This window comes from Rhamphochromis longiceps, linkage group LG4 (assembly GCF_057381845.1).
Source record: "Rhamphochromis longiceps isolate RC_006_pf linkage group LG4, R_longiceps_female_GT1.1, whole genome shotgun sequence".
NCBI lineage: Eukaryota > Metazoa > Chordata > Actinopteri > Cichliformes > Cichlidae > Rhamphochromis > Rhamphochromis longiceps.
Genome location: NC_140560.1, coordinates 31466154 through 31490804, shown reverse-complemented (window position 1 = coordinate 31490804; position 24651 = coordinate 31466154). Strand labels below are relative to the sequence as shown.

Genomic DNA, 24651 nt, shown 5'->3' with positions numbered 1-24651 from the left:
CTGCTGGAATGCACGCTCCTTCAGGCTGAATTACAGCCTGCATTCAAGCTGTAGTTCAGGCAATTTGACTCACATTTACACTAACTTTCTAGCATGCTAAAATGACTTGTACTACGGTGCTTATGCAGGAAAACCTAAATGTATTTGAATACAGGGCACTTGGGGAAGACAACCGTGAAGCAGAGCAGTAACGTATCCAGTCAGAGCTGATGTTCCTTTAGATAAACTGCTTTGTGAATGTGTCTTTCTACACCTTTTCCATCTGTTAAGCCCAACAGATAAGACAACTCAACAGGCATTGATTTTCATTGACCATTCAGACTTGAATTAGACAAATTAGGTACTTGCCCCAGGTCCTTCTTTGGTCAGATATAACCTATGGATCATATATCAAGCAACCAGACCCCACCCTGATCAACACAGCGAGTGCAATCTCTCTTTACAGATTTACATTAGAAGTGATTGCTGCAATATTCAACACATTCTGGACACCTTTGCCTCATCAAAGCTGAAAGGGAAAGAGGAAGACGACGTGCAGCACCATGTTAACACCAGTTGTTGCTCCCGTGTAAATTGGTAGCTTCGACAGATCCACTGTGGCTACAATTGATTAGATTATACGTCTACTTTGCCTAAAAACTAACTAGGCGGCTCGACTAATCATCCCTGACCTGGATTAGCCAGTGAATTAGACACAGACACGTCCACATCAGTCCACGTTGTCTTCAACAACAGTGGACACGAAAAATATGACAACGGGACTATACCGTTCTCTTTATATATCGTGCGTTAATAGATAATTTTTAAATACACACAATGAATCTGCCATCGAGGCTAAAAACGTTGATTGTCAGGTTTCGTCAAAGCAGCGGTTGGAGCCAGGCCTAGACTAGACATGGCTCTCCGGAAGCACTGTGAAGTGCTGGTTGGGGTAAATCCGTACCACAGCTTGAGGCTATCATCTTTGGGACAAAAATACAAATTCCGGTCCCTTAAGATAACCCACCAATACCACAATGCGGTTTAATTTGATTTTAGTGTACGCACTGTTGTGCCGTCGCCTTCCAGACGTGAGTTAGCCGTTAGCCTGCAAGGCTAGCGAAATACCTGTCCAGCTGGGGTGTTCGATTCATTCACAAAAATATGTGAAATTTGTAGTTTTTGGGGTGCTGAAATAAGTTGAGTCACTGCACCACTCCACGGCAGTGTATCAGCATTAATTTAAGAAAGAAAGATACGAAAACGAGAAGGTTTCGGTTCTTACCTTGTCCAGACAATTCACTTTTTCCGTGGGGTAAACGACTAGATTACATCTGCTACACAACGGATTCATGTTGGAGGAATGCTCTTCTAGCTAGTTAGCACAGAAAACGCCGATGATACTGGTCGTAGCTGTGTGCCGTCGAGTGTTTGCTCCGAAAAACAGCTATAATGTATGATTAGAAGCAGTAGCAGACCAACTCTAATCTAGTTGTATGTAGGAAATCCAGGAGGTTGTTGTCGTTGTAGCTGCACAGCTGGCTGTCAGTCCACTAACCAGAGACGGAAAGCGCGCTCCCGCCGCCCCCCTCTCTTCCTCCCTCGACTGCGCGTGTCCGAGCAGAAAGGGAAGAGGTTGTGTAGGAGGATCCGTTTTTTTGTTTTTTTTTATGTTTGTTTTTATTTCTGAAAAAGAAAAAATATTACTACAAAATAAGGAACGAGAACATTCGTACATTTATATATTTAACTGGGACTATAGCACTGTTTTACTTGGAAATGAAGCAACATTATTTCAGTTTTCTGTAACAGTATGAAGGTCCAATCGCCGCCTGTGCATTTGCATATCAAACTTAACCGTATTTGCGCCATCTGTGCTCGCATAGAAAACTTGTGCGATCATCTTTATAGGGTTTTTTCCCTTTTCTTTTTTTGTGCTTCACCAGTCCAGTTTTCTCACATCAAATTTTACACATCTGCCACGTTCACTGCACTACATACCCTACTTCACTGCTCATGTGATCCTTTTGTTTAGAGTGACATCTGCTGACAAAAGAGTTGCACTGTATCTGCGTATCGGCCTACATTATTTAATGTGTGTAGCCAGCTGCAACATTAGACTATTTGTTTACACTTATTTTATGTACAGCATAGAAGAAAAATGCAGAATCTTTAGTTACACCCCCCCCAACAAAGCATGCATTTCAAGCGGGAGTACTGTTCAGGAAATGATAGGGTTACATTTGAGCAAGACAAAAAAGTGGAACTCAAAAGCATCACAATCGCAATCAAGAGCAGCAGGAACTGAAAGTGAAGCTCACTTTCTCATATCTTTGCTTATCTGATGAAAAAACTGCAAAGTTTATGTATGTCAGCTTAATGGCATGCATTTTACAGTGTAATGCAGTGGAGGGACTATGAAAACCTTGCATTTCTAAATAATGTTCAACAACAGCACCATCCCTTTAAGGTATGTTTTTAAAAAAGACTTTTAATCCTTTATTTGGAACTCAATTTCCAATGTAGTTATTTGCACAACATGCATGATCCATAATTCCCTTCACATGGATTTAACATGGCCCGGCTTCAACAATGCTGTCTTTTTCATGACCACCTCCTTCCACTTCCGTGTAACCAGACTCTTGCTTTTGAAACTTCAAGGAGGGCCAGTAGCTCTTGCGTCGCTGAAATGCATCAAGTAATAATAATACTCATATTATTATCATTGTTTAGAATATGAACATCAGCTTGACTCAGACTGAACATGTATAGGATATGTTTTGAACTCACCTGAATGAGGTAAAGTGGTGATACAGCAGAAGGATGGTAGCTGATGTAAAGAGATACCAGTATCAGGGCCAAGAGCAGCACCAGGGCAGATGCTAAGCCAGCGATCAAGCCAGTGTTAGCAAACCCAACGCTCTTGGTTGAAGAATCAGTTTTTACATCTGGAACTAAGACAAATTCTTAAGAATTCATTCCCAAACCTAATCTTACCAGTTTCTACAAGTGGTACTCACCACTACCAACTTGATGTTTAGATTCATCTGAAAGTAAAAGTTTAAATACTTATTCCATTGTAGATTCTGTTTGTTGTTTTTACTGAGCAAACACACAGAGTTTAGTTCCATATTCTCACCGTCACTGTCACAGCCCTTTTGTCGTGGAGTCAGAAAGGTAATGCCCTCGATCTCTGGCGTGATGGAGGCCCCAGTGGAGTTGTCATTCCTGGAGTAATCCTCACATGTTGCGCCTTGGCTCTGCCAATACAGTTGACAGTGCAATTAATGATAAACACATGTTGAAACGTGGACAATACAATACAATAAACTGATATTTAGTCCAACTATACCTCTTCTGCACAAGCATAATCCAGCCATTCTTGTCTGTGTCTGTCCATGCCGTCTGAGCATCTAAAACAGGAGACATTAAAATGATTATTTTTCTAACACTGTCGGTTTGCAGAATTCCCCACTCACCTCTGCAGTACGTGACACCAACTACAACCAGAGGTTTGGCTGGCTGAGAGGCAGAGCTCACAGCTGTCATGCAGAAGGCAGGCTGCACAGGGAAAGAAAAGGAAAACACTGCTGATTTTTAAATCTTTGACTGTGGAAAGAAATCTCTGGAGATTTAGATATTCACTTACTAGGCAAAGGAGTGAACTCAACAGCAGAGTAGTTGGTAATCTTTGTAACGTCTATCTCAACTCGATGGTACTCATAGATCATTTGCCGTGGGAGATCTGAAATGGAAATATTATGATTTATATGTGTTTTTTTATGGTAGCACTTTATTGTAGTGCACAATTATTGCTGACCTGCTGACTGAGAAGACGGCGACATGACCATGAAGGCATCAGATAACCCAGCTTTCACTGGGTGCTCAGCTGAACTGATCACGTCTACCGACAGAGGTATCTGGTAAACACAAAGAAGTTTCACTTAATACTTGCAAAAATAAGATCAAGTGACCTGATCTGAGAATGCCAGTAAGAGCAAAGAGCAGAAATGTTCCTCACGTCTCTGTAGCTGAAAGTGATGGTTCCTGTTTTGTAAAGAGCAACTTGAAAGGTAAAACCTCCTACTGACTCTTTGCCGGGGATTCTGACATGCTCCCACTGGACCACAAAGACCTCACCTGAAGATAATGAAAGCCAAATAGAAATCAAACAGAAAGATCAGACAATCTCATACTCAAGGACATGTTCAAATGTCAGATGGTATTATACCATTATCAAGGTATTGCACAGTGGATTCTTTGGAGTAGCTGGGGTCGAAATTAGCCATTAAAGGGGCGATGTACTGTGTTGCAGTCAGCATACGGTGAGTAATGTCCCCTGTGAAGATAAACCCTGGAAAAAGGCCAGAAGGAAAAATATGTAAGACTTGTGTACAACTTACTGCACTGCAGAAGGTCACTTGAACATCTGTTAGAAAATCAAAACGTACCTCCGGTTGCTATGGTAATCTGCCTCAGGTAATGTCCATAAAAAGGAAAGTCAAAGGACAGGGCTACTCGCTGCAAAAAGAGAAGATTCAAACAGACACAGACAAAAGAAGAGATTAAAAAAAAATGATTTATCTGTCATCAAAAAAAAAACAGATTGAAGAAATTTCTTTGTTGTCATGTTTTGATTTGTTATTCTGCAGTTAAAAGCACCCCAGCTGCTCCTTATATGGTACAAAGAAGCTTCAAAATCTCTGGGAAAACCTTTGTTTTGGACAAATCTCTCAGTAAAAAGATTTGTTCTACTTTGTTTTTTAAAAAGACTTTCAGACTGCTCTGTTTCACACAGTCTTTTCTACTTTTCTTCCTCTGAATGAGAAAGAACAAAGGAATATATTTAATATGGTCATCTCAGGCACACAGCTGAGGGGCCGCTAATCAGAAGAAATGATGGCCTAAAAGGAGAGTGGCTTTATGGGAAAGGAGCTGCACGGCTACATGAAAGATCATATAAGATAAATATGCAGCATTCTGAACTGGGCAACATGCTGAGCTTCTCTGATAGAGTACAATAATAAAAACATGTAACTGTAAATGAGCACAATACTCAATTTTACAACCAGCTGTATTTCTAATGTGACGAAAATCCTGTATGTTATCTTACAAGAACTACATCAGTTTGTCATGACCAAAATCTAAATAAGGGGGCACCTGGATTTGAACCAGGGACCTCTTGATCTGCAGTCAAATGCTCTACCACTGAGCTATACCCCCTACATGTGAGTTTAGCAACTGGTCTTATCACAACACATTGGGTGTACAGGATCTGGACATGTGACTGGAAGCAGCCTGTCTGTGATTAACATTTTCCCAGCATGCTGTCTGATGTAATTGTTTTTCAGTGTACTAACTGAATTATAGCAACAACTTGGCTTTGTAAGTACAGACAGTTGAACTGGCTGGGTGTTAACTTTCCAAAGCAGATATTCTTCTAAATAACTAACATCCAAAACACTATAATTCATGCCTAAAACTCACATTATTATTATTATTATTAGGATCAAGAGCGGGAACATGATCCTGCTGTAACCAAGTATAAAAATTATCATGTTCAATTTTAGTTGCAGCAACATCAAAACACGCTTAAGCTGTTTTGGGACTTTCCAAATGGCTGTCAACTCTGTCTTAACAGAGGTATACATTTTCAATGTGATCTGAGAAGTGAAACAAGTGCTGTTTCACCATATATAACCTGGACATCTGCAGTGGCAAAGTGCTGCAGTTCTGTTTTTTCCATCAGTCCACCAGTGTGTGAATGTGTGTGTGAATGGGTGGATGACTGAATGTGTAAAGCGCTTTGGGGTCCTTAGGGACTAGTAAAGCGCTATACAAATACAGACCATTTACCATTTACCATCAGTCTTCACTCTTTGTAGTTTTCACCTTTCTATATTTAAAGTGTATTAATATATCTCAGTTTTGCAGCTCCTCACATTTACCAATATGTTAATGTGCCTCAGCTTCCATGCAACCACATATTTACAAGGGAACTTCATCTTGGCTTGGTCTCATATCAAATGTTAAAGGAAATTTTCAGGTATTTCTAATTAATGTAGAATTATTAAGTATTTGCCAGGTTGCAGGAACATATTCTTTTTATACTTCAGCTGGATGATGAACCAAAACTGTCAGTTTTAAAAGAAATATGGTGAAAAAATACAGTAAAAATGTGGAGCAAGCGACACTTGCTGGCCAATTTGTTAGGTACAGCTTGCTAGTGCTGTGATGAATGCTTTGCCTGGATTCAGCACTTTGCCTGCTTTAATTCTTTGTGGCACAATTTCAACAAGATGCTGGAAACAGTCCTCATAGATTAAGGACCATATTGTCATTAAAGGACACAGTTGCTGCAAATTTATTGGATCTCAAAGGTATTCTATTGGATTTAAATCTGTTGATTGCAGAGGTACTCGCTGTTGTGTTCAAGAAACAGGGTTGAGGTGATCTGAGCTATGTTGTGGCATGTTATCCTGCTGGAAGCAGCCATTTGAAAAGGGTGCACTGCGATCAAAAAGAGATAGACATGGTCAGCAACAATATGCAAGGTGACTCATGTAAATAATGCTCAGTTGGGGTTGGTAGTAAGGGGCCCAAGGTGTAGCCAAGAAAATTTCGCCCACACCATTACACCACCACCAGCCTGAATATTGGCAGTGGTGAGGCAGAAAGGATTCATGCCTTGATGTTGTTAATGCCAAATCCTGATCATACCATTCAAATGTTGGAGTACAAAAAGGCAATTTTTTTCAAATGTTCTATTGCCCAATTTTGGAGAGCTCCCATGAATTGTATTGTTTCTGTCACCCATTTGCTTCCAGCAGGTTGTCTTGAACATGGAAGTAAAGAAGCAGTTCAGCTTAACAAAGTAAGCAGTGCATATATATGTAGGGGGCACCCAGATTTGAACTGGGGACCTCTTGATCTGCAGTCAAATGCTCTACCACTGAGCTATACCCCCATGCACAAATACCAACTTTGTAGACCAGGTGTAAAGAAATGTTGTAGTGAGCCACTTAGTCTACAAACCAGGAGAAATTCTATTCAAGGGTTCAAATCATTTTAATTTTTAACTCTGTAAAATTTTACTTCATTAATATGGTTTTTATGGGTTAAGAAAGAAACCGAAAGTAAGACGGTTCACTTATGTCTGTGTGTGAGACTCACCACAGCCTGTTTGTATGAATTTGACAGAATGCCATGGACTCTGACTTGACCATGCCGGACATCATTCATGTCTATCCACAGGTTCTCAGTACGTTGGTCCTCTGGACCAAAGATGCGCCATGTGTAATATTTGCCAGAATCCTCCTTCCATGCAGAAAACAGAAGAGATTAGAGCTTTAAAAGCATGATGTGTGTTGACAGAGTATGTTGCAAAAGGATTAAAAGTTCCCAGAGAACACGGTTAAATAATAAATTTCAGGTGTTAGGCACAGCTTCTCCGCGTAAGCAGAGAAGAGTAAATGCTTCTTTCCAAAAGAGGGCAGTGTTTAACTCCAAGTAAAACAAATACAACCAGGTAAGAGCCAAGAACATATTAAACGCCACAAACCATTACAGTAATAAGGAACACTGTGGTGTATAACTTACCACTACACGTGTCATATTGTCTGGGAGGGTAGTGATGCTTAGTCCTCCACCCAGAACTGCCCTGCTTACTCTAGTGTGGCCCGAAGATGACCTCAGTGTTCTATAAGCATTGCTGTCACCTCCATTAGACTCTTCGTGGTGCTGTGGGACCACACTGTACCAATCATCTGTCCAAAATAATGCATATGATTTTACAGTGCTGCCCTAGTCAGGATGCATTTCAGATTATAAACCTGCTGGTTTCATTTCACTGCCTTCAAAAATAAAATGCACATGAAACACTTCATTTTTATTCAGACTGAAGGTGTTATGGTCATGCTTAGTGCTCAGTCAGTCAGCCAAGCCGGTATCAGCTGTAGCCTTGTCAGTTAAATGCCCTTGTTGAATGAAAATAAATAGGATACAAATAATATTTACTGACGCTTGGAAAGAACTGTCAGACCCTATAAACAAAGAAAACCATACTGTAGTAAGCAAACTGGGGTAGGTAGGACTTGTTTTAAAATTCTGGGTGTTTTAATTGACAACTTGTCTTTCTTTCAAGCCACAAATTCCTGGTTAATTTTAGGTGTTTATTTTAACACCATCCTGTAATTTCTTATGGAGTGTGGAAAATGCATGTCTGCTGGTATGTTTATACTGAGAGTTGGATGTAAACCTGTGGACATCTTTGTCCTTGCACAACGTCTGGAACCAGTGCAGGTCTACACATGAAGCAACACAATGAACAATGTCTCCTCTCAGCTCTAAAGAATCAGTTCAAAGATAATGGCAAAAATAAATAAATACAATTAAATTTAAAAATGTCTCTAAATAGTCCTTGCATAGTTTGCAGCTGCCATTGACCTGTTGTAGGAGGAAACTGGCTTCATTATGCAGTTCAGATAGTTCACTTTGCTACCAAAGGACCCCCAATCAATCATGTGTTTCTATCATGCTTAACAGATGTTACTAAGTTCTCAAAATTATTTCTAGGCCTATATTTAAGTTCCTCTGTCTTAATATTTTCCTTTTATGGCCTAGTCAAAATACACTGCTACGTTTTCAGCATCCTAGAGTGGTCTCCTAACTGTTAACCTTGCCTTTGGTGTTTTGTAGGTGCCATCTAATGAATTTCAGTTAGGGACTAGCAAGTTTCTCAAAATAAAGTGATTTAAATGTTTTCCTGCTGGCATTTGTCAATCAATTCTGGTTTGAATCAGCTTGCATTGTTTAGTTAGGGGATAACATCAAGGGCAAACCCTTTCGTGCAATATGTTTTTTTTTTTTTTTTTGCCAGTTTTCCTGCCTTGAAAAATTAAACCTGGTAAGATACATTCATCTGTCTACAGTCATTGCTCTATTTACGACAGTTGATTGCGGGATTTTTACCTAGATTACGGGACACGACGATGACGTCACGCAGCAGCCTATATAAACCCCCGGCAGTGCCACTTCTTTACGGGGTGTCTCATCTAACCCTAAATGAGGGTCGTCGCCTGTACGTAACGTTTGCTGTTTTGGGCTTTCAGCAAACTACAGGGGATTTTTTTCAAGTAGCGTTGGAAAGGTCTCGGATTATATAAAAAAAAAGCCAATTTAATCACCCCGTCAAGCTCAGTTTCCTTTCAGAATCACCGTTAATGTATTGCCGTGGTCAGCCCGGCTGCCGCGAAGAGTTCGTCTCTGTTGCTCCGGTGACTTCTTGCAGGGAGTCTTCGCAATTGAGCAGATTAAAAATGAGCAAGGTAACTTGCCGGGCCTGCAGTGGTCCGGCTGGGAAACCTACGCTCAAACACTCCGTAAACTAACATTCAAACGCCATAATTTAGGTTGTTACTTAGGTAATATGGACCTGCTTGCTCTCCAGGTCACGCTAATCCTAGCAAGTACTGCTAACTCATCCATGAGCTAACGCGACAGAGAAGATCTTAAACGTTAACACTGCTGAAATGTTGCAGCTTCATCGTTAATTGAATTGAAGCTGGGACAATACTATGCATTTATTTCTTTGCAGCAGTAGAAACTAGTTTCAGCTTAAGTCAGGCTAGCCACCTGCAGCCTACACTCTTTTGTATTAGTTATCAAAATAGAAACTGCTAGTGCGTTGGTATGGAAAAGAATGATAGTCATGTTTTAAAAGCAAGCTAAAGCCACCTGTTGCAGTGACTCAGTCTTGCACACCTGAGTTGAATATAGCGTAATGCAGCCTAACATCACAGCTGTGTATTGTAATTTACCTGGAAATTTTAGTACCGATTTTACTGTTTTCAAAAGCTCAGAAAGGGTGTATGTAGCTGAAGAGTGAACTCAATCTGTTCAGTGTAAAACACCGTGTGTGTTGTTTAACTCTTGTTGTGCTCATGTTGTCAAGTCTAATTGAGGACAATGGGAGGGCTCCTTTGCATGCAGACACCTCCCACCCCAGCTTGTGTTAATGAGAAAATTAACAGAGTAGATCTGAATCCTTTCTTGCTGCAGTTTTCCATAAAGAAGCCTCAGCAAAGAAAAGTCAGACAATAATCAGGAAAGCAACATTTATATATTGACTCAGACATTTTCAATTTGGCCATAATTCCGTAACCGAGTTTCAATGGGTGCCAGTACCCAGTGGAGCTCCTCTCTTGCCAGCGAAATGTCAGTTGATGTTGGTTTGATGCCTGCGTTTCTGTCTTGAGTGTGGGAGGAGAGCTCAGGCCTGCTGGTCCCTCAGCTTTGTCTTGTGCCAAACCCCCAGAGTTCAGACTGTGTGGGACACTGGCGAGGCCTGCTTTAAACATCGCTCTGCATTCACAGTTATAATGCTGATGTCTTCCACAGTCACCAAAGCTACACTGTGTCATTTAACAAGTTTCTAAAGTGGCAGCTCAAATGTTTTGACCTCATAGGGAACTCATTGTATTTATGCTACTCTCCACCCTTTCAATCAATTAAGTGCTGCGTCAATGTGTTCGTGGCAGCTTGTATATTACGCCTAGACGTGTGATCGCTGAGCACCAGATCCACCCTGTAGTGGCATCTATGAGGTAAGAGCACAAAGGATGTCTGCAGTGCAGCAGATGGACATATTCTAGTATAACAAAAGCTGGGAGGAGTGCATGTACTGAATATGAAGCTATGATATCTACTTGGGTCATCATGACCCCCACTAGGCATTTTATTGAATTTACTGGCAGACAAAGCAGTGAGATTTGAGTCAGACTCTGCAAGTGAGCTGAAACTGCATAATGCAGTCCAGTCTGCTTGGTGTCTAACAACATTTCTTGGAATAGAAGATTGTGCAGTGGAAGAAAATAGAAACCCCCCTTTTCAGTCATGCTTTGAGATTTAATTTCAAGATTCACTTGAACTAATTTGTAACACTGGAATTGTCTTTGGAATTGCAAGATATAGCTATAAAAACTGTTTAGACTAAGGTTAGGCTGATTCTAAAAATTTTGAGCCTTTCATTAAAATGTTTAAACATATGGCCAAACATTTTAGAAAATGAATGGAAACCTAGCATATAAATGTTATTACTTCACAAAAAGACCCACACAAGAAAGGAGGTGCAACAGAGAGAGGATTGAGTAGTGACTGTGCATCGAGATTTGTTTAGTGCGTCTTTCTGGCTTTGTGCAGTTTCGGGTGATTCCCTGGTTAGAAGGTAATACCTGAGAAAATTAACATTTGCACAGAGTTTGGATAAAGAGATAATAAAGAAGAAAGCCACAACGGGTCACGTATATAGATGGAGTTTGGTCTAACTTGATTATTTTAAAAAAGGTTTGTTTGCTGGGTTAAAGTTTAAAAGAATAAGATAAAGGATAACCAAATAAAAGCCTCATGAGGTAAAAGAGAAACCTTTCCCCCCTGCACTAAATAGGCAGATGTTTTGGAATGAAAACTGATCTCTGCCCACTCTTTTAGGAGCTACCAAACCACAACATTTAGCTGCCTTTTTCTGCAAGTGGTCAGCTCAGAGTGGTCTGAGAGGACACACCCTTCCTGTGCAGAGGCTGAAGGATTTGGCATGAAGCACCAAACGTCCCCTGGTTCATTTCAAAGAGCGTGTCTGAATTGTAGAAGTGCAGTTTCAATAGAAAGCACATATTAAACTTGAAGTCTCCCAGTTCTAATGAGATAGCTGATAAGTGGACTCGCTCTCATGTGCTGGCATGCTGTTGCAATAGTTTAATGATTTTAGAGGAACATCCTTTAAAAATAACACCCAGAATATAAAACATGTCAAACGATAACCCCAAGAGGGTGCAACAAATTTCATGTTGAGCCTTTAAAGACAAGAGACAAGTCTTTGTTAAGAAAACAAATGTACTGATTACCTCACTTTTCTTCTGCTATGGAGAAACAAAATCTCTGCGTTCAAGACACGAAAACATTTCTGCTTTTCATTTTCAGATAAGAGAAATGAATTAAGGAGACAAAGCTCAGACCGCAGCTATTTCATATACAAAGCCTTCTCCAAATAACTACATAATTCAAAGTTGCTCAGCTGTTGGCAGATGGCTGTTTTTGTTCCTGCCACTTTCCTAAAACACATCCGTGTTTTGCTATCGCCAGTGACATTACACATGACTTTTATAAAATAAGGGCCCGCAGACAATAACATCCTATCTGTGGCTCAGTCTTAGAAAACAATCTGTCACTTTGTTTCTCTTTCTTGTAATATTTTTTTTATACTTTGCTCCAAAATGCCTGGATTAACTTCAGGCTATTTGTTAAGCAAACTTCTCAGCAGGACAAATGATGAGAGGCCAAACACTGAGGTCATTTCTGGGTGCACGATTCATTTCACCTCAGGGCTCTGTGTTTTTACAGTCTGGTTCAGATGATGTTGATGGCTTTCGGGCCAGAGTGATTTTTTTTAAAAAGGTTGAACTGTATATAATGTTGAGTGGCAGTGCAGATAAGAACTATTAAGAAAAGGAAAGGAGGATTATGCTAGATCAACAGAGACAGTTGACCCCTAATGTTGCAAGAACACGGAGTCCCTCCTTTGCAACACTATGATGCAGAAGAACTCTCAAACTTTCCGCTGTTTTAATGAAATAAGCTTTCTGATGAGCTCTATCCCAAGGAAGAAAAAGTATGACCAATTTTCAGTTTATATCATATCTCTTTCTCAGACAGCTGTTTTAGCTCAGGAATCGCTGAAAGGATGAGCTGGGATGCAAGAAGGGAGTTTCCAGAGATTCAGACTCCCAAATCAGCTAACATGTTTCCCAACCACTACTCGACATATTTGTATATCTCGCGATGGAAATGCAAGCGATAGACTCACGTCGTCCATGCAGCAGGCTCGTAAAAAGTTGTGCCAAACTTGCAGGGATGCAAGAAGAAAAACAAGTCTAAATCTAATTTTAACCTGAGACGGGCTGTTTGTGGGTTGCTGTTTAGACTCTGTCGCATGCTTGTGGAAGAGGGTATTTTTATTGTGCCCTTTATTGTAAACTAGTTCATTCACTTGTTGTGTGTAAAATGAAAAGGGCATGGTATACCCATTTGCTGCTCCATAAAGATTCCTACTGATGTTCTGTGGCTTAGAGCAAATTAAATTAACACGCAGAGTCGCATGTGCAACATCAGGATGAAAATGTTAAAAACACACATTCTGTAAATAAAAATTGCAAATGTTTGCTTAGCTTTTGAGTAAATGAGAAAACAACTGTTATTGCGAATCATAAATACCAGTGCACTGGCTTCAAAGCATACAGCAAATGATTAAAAACATATATATGGAGAAGCTGCCAGAGAAAAATCACCTGCAGGCTTAAGCATCTTTGCGACAAAATCAGGCAAAATAAACAAAAGCATTAATGATGATGCATGAAAAAGACACCGAGCTCACCTGTCTGCTGCTGAACCCAAACTTCAGCAAGCTGTGTTTGGGAGAGACAGAGAAATAGCATCACCAACCTCAGACACATGTTTGACCTGAAAAAGACAAAAGCAAAAATGACAGCCTCGTCTCTGCTCCTCTTTTCTCCTCTTTCTCCACTCTCGATCTCACTGCCGGCGCACACCACCCTGTTTGTAACTACACCCCTTCTCTCCTCCTCAACGTTGTTCCCCTGCTGCCATGGTGATTGCAAAGACACAGAGATCAGCTCGCTGGGGTCCACAAAAGGTCTGGACCTTGAGTTTGCCTCCTTTCTGTTTATATTAACCACACAGCAACTCTGCTCATTCGTCAGTGAAGTTCTCTGGAATCACAGCATCATTCAGAGAAATAATAAAAGTAAGACCAACAATGGCAGCAGCAGAATGGCGCCTCCCTCTGTCCAAACGGGCTGTGAGGACGGTCAGAAATCTGACATCTTAGATTAGACGTGGCGATCATGATGCTAACAAGGCCAGACCTAAAACCTAAACATTGTCATTAACCTTTCGTAGCCCACATGGCACACAAAACTTTCTTTGTAGGAATTTAATTTCCAGCGGTTTTGTAAAAGGCCTGCTTTAGATGACATGCAAACTGGCAAAAAGCAAAGTTTGCAAGTAATGCGGTTCACTCCACCACCTCTCTATTTAATTATCTCTATCTGCTATGCGAGCAAACATGGAATCTTTGGCAGGGAAAATGACAGCTGAGAGTTTATTAGATTCACAGCTGGAGAGATAATCAGTACCATGTCTCATAATCCCGATTGTAAACACAGTATACAGCATGACAGCAGCAGGTGGCAGTTTTCACACAGTGACAATGTGAGGACAGTAAATAAACGGATAATATACATCTTCCAAATTTTCCTCTATTAAAATGTTGGTGTCCATAATATTCACAATGGTTAAAAACCTACTGCATTCACAAGGGGTATCCTGTTATTTGAAACTTACTGCAATTACGTGCAAAGAGGAACTGCTGCCTGCTAAACATCCCTTAGGATCATTTGGGTTCATAGGCTCTCTTTAAACAATGCTGACATACCCATATGCATTTTAAAAATATTGCTATTGTTTTTATTTTCTGACTTTTAGTTAAAGCTAAAGTGAAGCCTCAGACAGGAACCTTCCAAGCTCAATGGGTATGTTTCATAAAAGACATTTTGACATATCACCTTGGAAAAAAGAAAATAAGTGTGCAAGATTCAATTCAATTTCATTTGTGTAGTGCCAAATCACAGCAACGGTTTCATTAATAATAATACTAAAAATAGCATTATTATTAATAATAATAGAGGGAAAATCTTAACAATTACAGAATTTCCTATGAGCAAGCACTTGGCAACAATGAGAAGGAAGAACTCCCTTTTAACAGGAAGAAATCTCTGGCAGAACCAGGCACGGGTTAGGGGTGAATTGACAGAGACGAGAGAAACGAAGAGCAGAGAGAAACCAGGAATAACAAACAGGACAACTACAAAAGTTGATGACTGCAGCAGTGCAAAATAAAAGTATTGGGAGTGAAAAGGTATGTGCATCACGGAGAGTCTCACAGCAGCCTGAGGATAAAGATGCATGACTGGATAGCTCAGGGTCACCTGATCCAGCCTAGGCTATAACGTTCATCAAAGGGTTTATTTATGTGCTGTAATTCAAGTAGCTGTAGCAAAATGCTTCAGTTAAATTTGCTTGTGTCACTTGCGTGTGGATTTTTGTTCTGGTCACTTACAGCTTTCTTTGTCAGTTCTCCTTGCTTTGCATTTGCTTTCATTAGTATCACCTGTGTTGAATTATTAGTATAGTTTTTGGTATATATACTGTATGCACTGTTCCAAAACATAAAAGAACATTTAAATCACACATTGTTTCTTGATAAATAAAATATTCTACTTTTATTAACATGGACTGGGAAAGTTCACGAAGGCATAATGGTATTTTGCTGTCGTCAGTTATTGGAAACCCTCTGATTGCTGCCTTTGTCTGCGCTCCCATTTCCTCTTTTCAGTTGCCTATCTATTTCAGTTCCTGTTCTCGAGTCCTTGTTTTCTGTCCTGATGGTACTTTTCATGTTTCTAGGTATTTCCTGTGACCTTTTGGAATTTTTAGTTTGGCCTGATATGTTTTTAGTAGTATATCTGTGTTTATTTTAGCCTATTGATTTAAGTTTAAAAGTAACATTTATTTATATAATGCTTTTCAAGATAAAAAATCTCAAAGTTCTTGACAGCAGCATCAATAAAACTAACTTGTGGAAAGTCAAAATTAGGACACAACCACAAAAAACAGGACATCACAACATTCCAAGCAAGAGATGAACAGTCGAGTCCATTTTTTGAGAACAACTTTTTAGGAGTTTAGCCATGTTTCTTAAATGGAAAAATTAAAAAAGAGCAGGTCAGAGACTTGATGTGAACTTCAAAAATCAAAGATTGATCAAAAATTTACTCAGCTACTTGTGATAGTATGACACTATCACAGTGAACCAGTTTAGTATATGTTAAATACCAGCTACCACAACACAAGGTCCCATGATCAGCTGTATCGAGGGCTTCGCTGAGGTCCAACAAATCAAAGAGTAAGGGGACAAAAAGTCAACCTTATCCTATATATTTGTCCTTCACATGTGTGTATTTCAGTAACTTGAAGGTGGCATATCAGAATAAAAGTCTAAGAAAAATGTTATTTGGCAATCGAATGTGGACTTGAAAAACATTCCTTACTTGATTGCTCCTGTCAGCATGACCGTTTACAGTTGAAATTTTAAAAAGGACAGAAAAATTGTGGCTTCATGTCTAAAGAAAAAAATCCCAAACTCTGTGGTAGGTAAACATGTGTGACTTAAGACTTACACTGGTTGTTCCTCAGCCACAACGGGTAGGGGAGACCGGGGATAGTTGTAACGTGGGTCAGTTGTAACACTTCCAATTTCTCCAATCAGGGCTAAGTTTCAAATGATGTGACTCATCCTGTGCATGCCCAATTCAGTTCTGCTATCACATGTGAAAAATCAGCACATTTTGTCAAACACAGACAATTTAACATGAAAAAAAGTAATTTGTATGCCAAAAAGTAAGTTTTTCTACTTTATTTCAATTTGTAATAGCATTATCTGCTTTGCAGTTAAACTCATCAAACTTAAATTATGTTATTTGTATGTCTATGGTAGTGGAAATAAGTCAGGATGGGTGCAAGAAACAGATTTCCTCATCTTTCTGAAGCACTTTGCAAACCACACCAAGGTAAGCCATGATAAAAAGTAATGGAATTGCGATGCTGGTGAACAACTACATTTTTTCAGCTTCATTGTTATGTTCAAAATTGGTGCAAGAGTTGTAGGTTATAATGCCCACTGAGCCAATGAGGCCAAACTCAAGGAAGACCAACCAAAATTAATGAAATATTCAGTTTCAGAAAATTCCATAATTTGTCTTTTTTGGGGGGTTGGAATATGTTCAAAAGCTAGATTTCTGCATTCTGTCACACACACACAGAGCTACATAAATGGATGTAAGTGCATTCATGTGTTGAATAAACAAAGATTACATGTTAATGTTTTGTTAGTACCCTTATTTCATTGTGTTACATTTCACCCCAGGATATGTTACAACTAACCCAGACTATGGGGTTAATTGTAACATTTCACTCTTCGTGTTTGAGACCATACCATGCAATGGGTAATTGTGCTGCAGAGAAAATAACTGCACTATTTAATAGCAGAGACATGTAAATACTTTGCATTACATTTTGAATCCACTACCTTAAAAGAGCTTCAATTTACAGACAGAAATGTCAAAAATGTTACAACTATCCCCGGTCTCCCCTACTTCAAAAATCACAAAGTCTTCAGCTGTGGTGATAGTCACACAGTGCTGAGGTGACCACAGTTTTCACTTCACAAAAAAGTCACTTCTGCACATCAATTTTTTCTTCATTTATGCTGAGTCATTGTTAAAACAGCTGATGATGTTTGCATCTAGAATGATTGTTGTTGTATGTTTAATAACTTTCCGTGTGATGTTAAACCACGTGATGATGAAAGTGTGTAAGTTTCGTTGTTTTTTTTTTTCATTTTCTTTTTCTTTTTGCCTAAATAAATATGCAAACTTACCCCCTTTGTGCTTATTGTCACGAATGTGACGCGTGTTCTTATTCTCGCCGTCCAGTTACAGTGACAGCCATAAATGTAAACTCATTTCTCCCTCTAGCGGTCAGAAAACCGTCTATTATTTAGCGATTAAATACCACGGCTGTCGTCAAAATCAACTCGAATTTAGATTTTCGAGTGATTATGAAAAACAGAATGTCCAAAACAAGAACATAGAATTATTATTATTGTATCTAAAGCAGGAGCGGGCCGCTCGTCGTAGCGTGCGGGGGTATAGCTCAGTGGTAGAGCATTTGACTGCAGATCAAGAGGTCTCCGGTTCAAATCCGGATGCCCCCTAAAATCTAATTTTGCTCTTTTGCCAGTGAAAAACGCCACGTTTGTTGTTGAAGTCGTGTTAGTGCTATCGTAACGTTGTAGTTTAGGCGCTATTGTTTAATAAACAAGAAAAACGTTATATAGAACAAAGCGTGTCAATACGAAGCTGTCAAGCAGGACGAAAACAGTAAGACCACAGAGAAGATTCGTGAATGTAGTAAAGGAGGGTATACAGAGGGCTGGAGGGACAGAGACAAGGATGGTAAAGACAAAGGAAGCCAAAGGTAAACTAGCGTTAACAACCTCAATAGCATGCTGCCCATCGCTTATTAAAATAACAACACACACATAGCAATAATAACATTTATTTAAAAAAAATCAAACTATACAGTATGTACATTGCAAAATTATGACTCATAGCAGCTAGCGCCTTCTCCCATTCAAGAAATCGCTGTCATATACAGTACACAGTCCAAGAGCATTAAAAAAAGAATAAATTAATATAAATATTCAGGTTTAATGAAGCTAAAATCATTTGCTGGCGTTAAATTAAATTTTAACATCAGATGCAGGCTTGTAGGCTTTTGCAACATTGCAGAAATCCTGAGAAGGAAAACCACAGCAGCTGCATAATGTTCTTTTGTTTGTTTTCTTTATAGTCTTACTGTTTGCTGGTAAACTGTGATGAATCAGTAGTTTGTGAACTAAGAACAAAAATCTTCATTTATGAGAACTAAGTCAAAATGAAATTAGGATTGTCTTGTTTTAAAGCGTCTGTGGAATCACTGGATCAGTTCTAGAAAATTAAGATACTAATAGGAAAATATATGACTTAGTGTTATAAATCATTGTCCTTTGTCAACCTGCCTTATTGTTTTCCTTTCTAATAATAAAATAATAACATTTTAGTCACTCTTGACAGTTAAAGTGGAACGTGATACTTCTGGTGAGGTAGGATAATTTGCCCAAACATTGTTCTCATTTACACACAGGCCACTTATGTCAATACATTACTAACACTTTCTCTCCCTCAGTGCACAACCTCCAGATTACTAAAATATAATCAAACAATCAAACAGTTTTTGAAGCTTGTCTGTTGTCATGTTTCCGAGGCTGAGGTACACACAACGCAGGTTTCTTCAGGATGTCACATTGTCAGTAAGTCATACTGTAGACGTGGTGAGGCAGTTTCTGTCACAGATGTTGTGGTCACAGGCTCAAAACACTGTAAATAATCCTGACACTGCGGCCTTTGCAGCGCCCGAGAGGCTGGTTCAGTTTCAGGACTTTTAATCCATTGTTTTCTTCTAGTTTGCCACAACCCGCGACTTCATCCAGTCCAGACTGGCAGGTAGACTGCAGGGAGAGATCAGAAGCATTTTGATAAGTGTTTCAAAGGCTATTATTTCAACAGAAGCAGTGGTATGCAGAGGCATGTTTCTGTTAGCTACGTCACATATTTGTGAAGGGTGAGTAATAGTCGGTGATACTGAGAGCTGGAGGTGCGTTAGACTCACCCCTCTCCTGTCAGGGCGCAGCAAGCTTGAACATGCCAGGAGTGTGTTGTGATGGAGTCGAGCGTGAGGAACTGGGAGATCTCTGCCGCTGTCAGGGAACCCTTCATGTCCTGTTTGTTGGCCAGGATAAGAACGGCTGCATTCTGTAGGTCCTAAAAAGAATTAAAAAATGGGTTACCGATACCGTGTCTGCACTCAGGTTCCACTGGAAACATGTGATGTTGTTCAAAACAAACAGCAACCTCAGCGGAACATAGAAACGCACAGACATGCTGACTATAAGAAGAAAGTTCCTCATCACAGTATGTCATGGGTGAGTAATCTGCTTTCACATCTATTACGCAATCAGTGTCTGTCTGAAAGCGGGAGGGAACGTCAAACACCAAAACACAAATGCCAAAAGAGGGCAGCTTCACAAAACAACAATGTGATTGTACGTCAAAGCAGCTCTCAAAGAAAACAGGCAAAACACTTCATATTTAAACAATAAAGCAAAGTATGATCAACCCTCCTCTACCTGTTTATCATCCGTAAGCAGTATTCAAATATGTTAAAAGGCACTTTTAATATAGTTATGACCAAGTAACTTCCCTAAATGTTTTAATAAAGTCAGTCTCTACGCTATGTTTTAAAGATCCTACCTCATGTGCGAGCATTCGGTGAAGTTCTTCTTTGGTTACAGTCAGTCGTTCCCGGTCAGTGCTGTCCACAACCAGAATGACGATCTGAAAGGGAAATAATAGTTATTAAACCTGTTATAAGGTCGTTCTTATCAGGACCCAATCTATGGGACGCTTGATTCATAAGAGGGAGCACAGCATGTCTACAATGCTCTATTAAAGATACAGTACCTGTAAACAATGGATCACAGGAAAAGTCATAAAACAGATGCAGGTGCATTAGCAGCCAGCACTTCAAAAGCTTTCACTTTCTCTGGATTTATTTTTGGGAACTGTTAATATCACTTCCAATGCACTTCAATGAAAGATTTACTGTGTTTTAAAAGTTTTTTAGAGATAGAAAGGATCTGAAGAGTGTAGGTGAGCCATACCTCTGTGTTGCCATAGTAGGAGTACCAGCTAGCTCGCAGGCTCTCCTGTCCTCCGATATCCCAAACCAAAAAGTGAGTCTTCCGAACGGTGATCTGTTCGACGTTGCTGCCAATAGTTGGTGATGTGTGGACGGCTTCTTTTGTCAGACTAGATGTATTTGAAAAAGGGAAAAGATGCATTTAGAATTAGATTAAACTGTGAGAACAGATTTTAAAAAACTGCTGAAAGACTCAGAAAGCAGTCAGATCACTCACAATTGATAGAGGATGGTCGTCTTCCCAGCATTATCCAAACCCACAATGATGACTTTGTGCTCTGTAGGAAAGTTAAACATGTTAAAGTTGCATGCTCACTGCAAATTCAGCCTCAAGGGATAAATGTACACACAGATAAGATAAAAGGCAGGTACATGAGGGTGATGTGCTGAACAGATTCACATCTCTTATCAAAAGACTGTTCTTGCAGTAAAACACGTCCAACACTTGGTTTAAGTGTCGTATATAAGAAAGGACTGAAACTTTACTGTGTCAGGAAATCAGTTTTTAGTAAGGTGATCAAACCACAATTATCACATATTACCCGATACAGGAGCTTAACACACCGACGGGCTTTTATAATTCATCTAAACAGCAACAATGCAGGCATAACAAGACGAACACAAGAATTAAAGCACATGTACCTTTGTCCCCGAACACAGCCATCATCTTAGACAGCAGATAGCCCATGTTCAACAGGTGTGAGCGATGAATACAAAAGAAATCCAGAGGAAGCAGACTTCAGTATCGATTAGAAGCTGACTGTCAGACTGACTCTGCTGCGGGATCTATTATCAGTTTCTGCCTCGGCATACCATTTGTGGGCGGCGCTTCCTCCTCAGAAAGTCTGCACCTTTTGCCGAGTGAGTCACGAGCAGCGTAGATAGTAATGATGGTGCGTTCAGTGCTGTGGGGAATACAAAACGTGGGCCGGTGAGGGATTCGCCAAGGGCTAGATTATCCACAAAGTAAGTTGGGGTTTGTGTGGGACGGTGTGGATTATGTTACAGATGCAAGTGGGTAGGCTGTTTTTTCTTTCCTTTTTTTTTGTTTAAATAATTGTAAGTTAAAGATTTTGCTCAGATGAGATTTTCCCAACATCTTAAAAGCATCACTGGAAGACTGAGATTGTTTTGGAGTCATGTGTGGTCGTCTTTGTACTTTCACACATTTACTTGCTTGTGTTTTTAGTAGGGATGCTGTCACAGATCAGCACATATCTTTTTGTTGCACGAGTGTGAGAGAGGTGTTCACTATTATATAGAGCCAATTAAATTGTGAGACGCTGACTCCATAATTGAGAATATTAGTGAAATACTGGGCTGTACCAAATAAATGGGGCACCCTGTCACCCTGGACAGAAATATTGTCCTAGCTGTAATACAATATACCCTGGCATTTCTATATTCTACTATATAGAATTTTATTTATTCTACCCTCATTTTAACAAAGTGGAAAAAATATAGAAATAGCAGCCGCCCTTGCCCATAATTTCCTTTGGGATTAATAATATTTCTGTTTCTGATTCTTTGTATATGTGATTATTTACTTTGGGGTAATAAAGTAATTTAAGGCATTTAAGATTTTATTGTTTTGCTTTGTTTTTATTTGGGCCAAATATTCTAAATATATTTTAAATGTCTCCCAAATCGCTTTCTTTGCCCCGTTCATTGTGTAGTGACCTCTTTATCAGGTCTATAGAAAACTACTTGTGCTCCAAACTGAGGAAGAATATGTTTGTAAAAGCCGAATAAGTACCGAAAAATCCTAGATAAATCATCGTTCGTCATCACGAGATATTAGCGTACATTAAATGCAATTTATTTACCTCCTTAAATATCGAAAATCTGAGCTCACCTATAGTCCCTGAAGGCAACCTACAAGTCCTGCCACACCGACGGCACGAGTGGGATAATGACGCAGTCGGTGACACGCGTATGTCCGGTCTATATATGGAAAGAGAAGTAAAACTATGTACCTTCCTTTCTGAGAAACCATAGAACTTATCGGCCTGTAAAAACCAACAGAAAGCAAAACTGGCTTCAAACAAAGAATTCCCCGGGATTTCCACTGAACCGTCCAAGCAATTTTATATCAGTTCTACTCTCAACTCTCCAGTTACACAATCACAACACTGATGACCTCTTTGCATATTAGGGCCTCTGATCTGACAGATTTGTCTTAATTTCAAACCCATAAGAGATTCAGTAATGAGGCATACTTATATTCACCTCAGTCAAAGTATTGTACCTGTATTTATTTCCCTATAATTTATTTATAGCTTGAAGTGTTTTAAGTGAAATTAATTGCCAGGTTTCATTCTGGAAATAAATGTATATTGAAGGTGAAAGGCATTTTCTTTAGTTTATTGAGGTAAAAGTAATCACATAAGCACACTTTCTCATCAGGAATACAGTTATGGTATCTGTTATCTTCATCATCATCATCATCATTTTTATTATTATTGTGATTATTACCGCTGCACATTTCTTTTCCACTATAATTAAGCATTTAATGTTACCTTATCACTCTCCAGTATTTCTGTTTGCTACATTAAAGGATCTACGATGTGATTTTTTTAAATTAACTTGCATGTCAGACAGTATATACTTGAAATTAACTCTGCTTTATAACCGTGATATGGTCCTTATTGTTAATACAGATGATCAGATAACAGTCATCAGAAACACTTTGAAAGATGTCATTCCACATGTGTACACTTCAAAATCTGAAGCAGTGATACTGCAGATAACTTTTTGTGTTTTTCTTTAAAATTATCCTGCTTTAACTATAATAATGGAAGTTTACCCTTAGTTTTAGTTATACATGCAAACATGTGTTACATATTTGTTCTGTCCCGTTCTGTCAGTTTTTAGCAGTTTGTTATTACAGTCATTTTGACCCTGTTGAGCAACGCTCTGATGTAAGTCTCACATTTCGATTTACAGATGGAAACCGTGTCTCAGGTCTGTGACAGTTTGTCCTGTGCAGAGCATCAGCTCGACGATGACAAAAACCACATCCTGGAGTGAGCCAGCTGCACTTCATAACTGCACTTCAGAAAATGCAGGTGTTTTGAAATGTGCTGCAATTTGACACGAGTATTTTGGAAATTACGTTTCTGTGAATACAAAGTGAAACTGTTTTTTTTATTCTCAGAATCTGTCAACATTCTTGTGGCTCATTGTTTTGCAGGTTTACACCCAGCAGAAGTATGGGATAGTTTCTACATTCAGGGTGGTGTTGGCTTTTTTTTTTTTTTAAAATAAGACAGTCATATGAAAAAGCTTAGTACAACCTGATGAATCAATAGCTTGTATAACTACCTTTAGCAAGAATAATGCAGAGTAGTTGTTTTCAGCACGACTTTGTTAGTCTCTTGCATCATTATAGAGAAATTTTGGCCCACTCTTCTTTACAGCATTGCTTCTGCTCATTGGGGTTTGCAGGGATTTGTTTTTGCACAGCTTTTTAAAGGCCTTAGGTTGATTCAACAAGTCGATTCTGTTCCTTTTCAGGCATTTGCTACTGCACTTGGGATTATTATCCTGTTGCATGACCTTGTTTGGTCCAACGTGTAGCTGTCAGACAGATGGCCTCACATTTGTGTCCAGAATATTTTCGTATACAGAGGCGGTCATGGTTGACTACATGGTTGGTGCCCAGGTCGTGTTGCTGCAAAAACAAAATAAGCACAGTTTCCCCCTCCTCCACCACTGTGCTTCACAGTTGCTATGATGTTTTTGTGCTAAACTGGTGGTGTGCATTATGGGTAAACATTCCCACATTGGTCCCATCTATCCAAAGGTCATTATTCCACAACTCTTGTAGCTTGTTCAGATTCATCTTTGTGAAGCTATGATACTGTGTTCTTTTTAGAGAGAAGAGGCTTTCTGTTGGCGAACTTTCAATTCATACCCTTCTTTATTCTAATTCTAATTATTCTATGATGCACTTTAGCATTTAGCATTGCTAACAGAAGCCTGTCAAGTTTGAGATGTAGCTCTTGGGTATTTTTCTGACATGGGGCAAATTTGTTGAGACATCCATTCCTGGAGAAATTGTGGCATTGTGTTAACACCCAGCTGAATGCTCCAGACCAGCAAACTATCAAAATATCTGCTTCCACAGAGGTGCTGATGATTAATTAATTAAGTGCATTTGATTAGCAGTACCTGGCTGCT

General features: G+C 39.4%; 3 protein-coding genes and 3 non-coding genes across 7 annotated transcripts in view; 1 reads left to right on the top strand and 5 right to left on the bottom strand.

Annotated features, from left to right (window-relative positions):
• lasp1 (LIM and SH3 protein 1) overlaps positions 1–1573 on the bottom strand; it is a 31001-nt gene extending 29428 nt beyond the window's left edge. Inside the window, exon 1 of one of the 2 annotated variants that reach the window (XM_085404513.1) lies at positions 1265–1573. In XM_085404513.1, coding sequence (XP_085260639.1) covers positions 1265–1333 — 69 coding nt within the window. In that variant the 5' untranslated portion in view covers positions 1334–1573. The remainder of the gene's footprint in view (positions 1–1264) is intronic. The other variant, XM_085404514.1, reaches the window with a different exon arrangement.
• Positions 1574–2214: 641 nt separating this feature from the next.
• LOC146672047 (plexin domain-containing protein 1-like) lies at positions 2215–17590 on the bottom strand. The gene is made up of 15 exons (XM_085405278.1): positions 17549–17590; positions 13406–13491; positions 7579–7745; positions 7153–7296; positions 4431–4500; positions 4211–4333; positions 4001–4119; positions 3800–3899; positions 3629–3724; positions 3459–3540; positions 3332–3392; positions 3119–3239; positions 3000–3026; positions 2770–2933; positions 2215–2663 (listed from the first exon to the last, which is right to left on the bottom strand). Exons 2-15 carry the CDS (start codon positions 13482–13484, stop codon positions 2550–2552), a joined length of 1467 nt encoding a protein of 488 aa, XP_085261404.1. The 5' UTR covers positions 13485–13491; positions 17549–17590; the 3' UTR covers positions 2215–2549.
• trnac-gca (transfer RNA cysteine (anticodon GCA)) lies at positions 5131–5202 on the bottom strand. Its single transcript has one exon. It is a non-coding gene; the product is annotated as a tRNA-Cys (tRNA).
• trnac-gca (transfer RNA cysteine (anticodon GCA)) lies at positions 6875–6946 on the bottom strand. Its single transcript has one exon. It is a non-coding gene; the product is annotated as a tRNA-Cys (tRNA).
• Positions 17591–17812: 222 nt separating the features above from the next.
• trnac-gca (transfer RNA cysteine (anticodon GCA)) lies at positions 17813–17884 on the top strand. The gene has a single exon. It is a non-coding gene; the product is annotated as a tRNA-Cys (tRNA).
• A 361-nt stretch (positions 17885–18245) lies between these two features.
• On the bottom strand, positions 18246–21302 carry arl5c (ADP-ribosylation factor-like 5C). The gene is made up of 6 exons (XM_085404512.1): positions 21112–21302; positions 20687–20747; positions 20432–20579; positions 20022–20105; positions 19381–19532; positions 18246–19219 (listed from the first exon to the last, which is right to left on the bottom strand). The coding sequence occupies exons 1-6, from the start codon at positions 21155–21157 to the stop codon at positions 19171–19173; spliced, it is 540 nt and encodes a 179-aa protein (XP_085260638.1). The 5' UTR covers positions 21158–21302; the 3' UTR covers positions 18246–19170.
• Between the last annotated feature and the right edge of the window lie 3349 nt (positions 21303–24651).